Source organism: Liolophura sinensis, chromosome 11, assembly GCF_032854445.1.
Source record: "Liolophura sinensis isolate JHLJ2023 chromosome 11, CUHK_Ljap_v2, whole genome shotgun sequence".
NCBI classification, from domain to species: Eukaryota; Metazoa; Mollusca; class Polyplacophora; order Chitonida; family Chitonidae; genus Liolophura; species Liolophura sinensis.
Genome location: NC_088305.1, coordinates 25,855,395 through 25,856,979, shown reverse-complemented (window position 1 = coordinate 25,856,979; position 1,585 = coordinate 25,855,395). Strand labels below are relative to the sequence as shown.

The 1,585-nt window shown below is 43.2% G+C and overlaps 1 protein-coding gene across 1 annotated transcript; it reads right to left on the bottom strand.

The window, feature by feature from the left end:
* Positions 1-1,151, bottom strand: LOC135478246 (homeobox protein ceh-12-like). Its single transcript, XM_064758518.1, has 3 exons — positions 830-1,151; positions 484-656; positions 1-282 (listed from the first exon to the last, which is right to left on the bottom strand). The coding sequence occupies exons 1-3, from the start codon at positions 1,149-1,151 to the stop codon at positions 1-3; spliced, it is 777 nt and encodes a 258-aa protein (XP_064614588.1).
* Between the last annotated feature and the right edge of the window lie 434 nt (positions 1,152-1,585).

Here is a 1,585-nt window from a genome sequence, read left to right as displayed (position 1 = left end):
TCAGTAAGAAGCTCGTAGCTGAGTTAGTGGCACGGGGTGATATCCCATGGGGTATGGATACATCCCAGCATACGACAAACTTGAGGGCAGTACATGATTCTGTGACATCGCCGAGAACTGCATGGCCATTGGTTCTCTAGTTTGGCCTGGATAGCAAACACCGGAAGAACTGGACAAGGAGCCGCCTGACGGCAAATGCGAAAGCTCTGGCGAACTGGTGTTCCCTGCACTACGTCGTTGTCTCTTCTCCTTCATTCGTCTATTCTGGAACCACGTCTTGACCTAAAAAAGAGAACAGAAATCGTCTAGATGAGTTGTTTATCAATTGTTACAAAATGACTTTTTCTGACTTGGAGAAGTATATTTTTGAAAGTAAAACACAAAATCCTTTTTACAGTAAAAGAATTTGGCAAAGGGGCATACATATTATCTAGGGTGAGATTGACACTTACTGTATGGTTGAAAACAAAATAGTCGACGTACCTGTTGATCGGATAGTTCCAACTCCATAGCCAGATCACTTCTCTCGCTGACCGACAGATAGCGCTGCTCGCTGTAGCGTTTCTCAAGGCCGTCTATCTGTGTGGCGGTGAAGGCCGTTCGTGATTTCTTCCTTCTGCCTTGACTGGATTGGAGTGTGTTGTCCAGGCTGTTTTCTGAAACAAAGAAGTGAACTTTTTAGAATTAATTACAACACATACTGGAAAATACGGCAGTATATTACTCCCATTGAATTTGATATGTTCTTAATCTGATGGCTTCAATTAAACTCAGTTTATTGAATATTTTTCAAACATTTAAAACTTTCTTACAAATGTTCAACACATACCTTGACTAAGAAATGAAGAGTCGTTGACGGATAAACCAGGAGACGCTCTGTTCTCCGCAGCTTTGTTGCTGAGGTCGCTACATTCTGACAGTTGGTCATCAGTACGCATGTCAGAGAATTCAGGAACAATCAACGGCATGATGGGAATGGAAGCTGACCCCGAACAAGTAATAACAGGAAAGGTCTTTGCTTCGGAAGCAGGCGGGTACATTGCCCAAGGCTGCTGTTTTGTCCCTCTGGATGACGTAGAGCTAAGAATGCTGTCGATGGAAAAACTGATGGTCTTCTTCTGAGATTCGGTAGATGCCAAAATGGTGGCCATGGTAGTTCTGTGTACTGATCGAGACGACGAACAAGAAGTGAATGCCTAATATTGGTGACTTTCCCCTTTTATGCAACGCTACGATCATAGCTCAGTCAGACAGAATACCACTCACTTTTATCTGAAGTGCTGAAGTCAATCCGACGAGCATCCGTTAATCCTTCAATCTTTCTCCACGGGAGTTGTCGGTAGTTAATCACTTACATGGTGGACGGTCAACACTTAGTTCCTTGATCTACATGTCCACACGGGCGGACTTGCCAGCCAATCACTCCTCAGACAGTAGCCGCTTAGAATATTTATATGTTTGGTAACTTTCATTTTACTATATATGTTTGCTGGGGACTAGGTATCCTTCTCACAATCCACGTGTCCGAAAAGACAATCGTATACCAGCCGTCAATCAACACATCAATCAATCTCAATTCTCAATT

Coding starts and splice junctions, on each gene's coding strand:
- LOC135478246 (XM_064758518.1), bottom strand. CDS start 1,151: ATGGCCACCATTTTGGCATCTACCGAATCTCAGAAGAAGACCATCAGT. Junction 657..829: donor CTCTTCATTTCTTAGTCAAG/GTATGTGTTGAA, acceptor TCTTTGTTTCAG/AAAACAGCCTGGACAACACA. Junction 283..483: donor TGGAACTATCCGATCAACAG/GTACGTCGACTA, acceptor TCTCTTTTTTAG/GTCAAGACGTGGTTCCAGAA.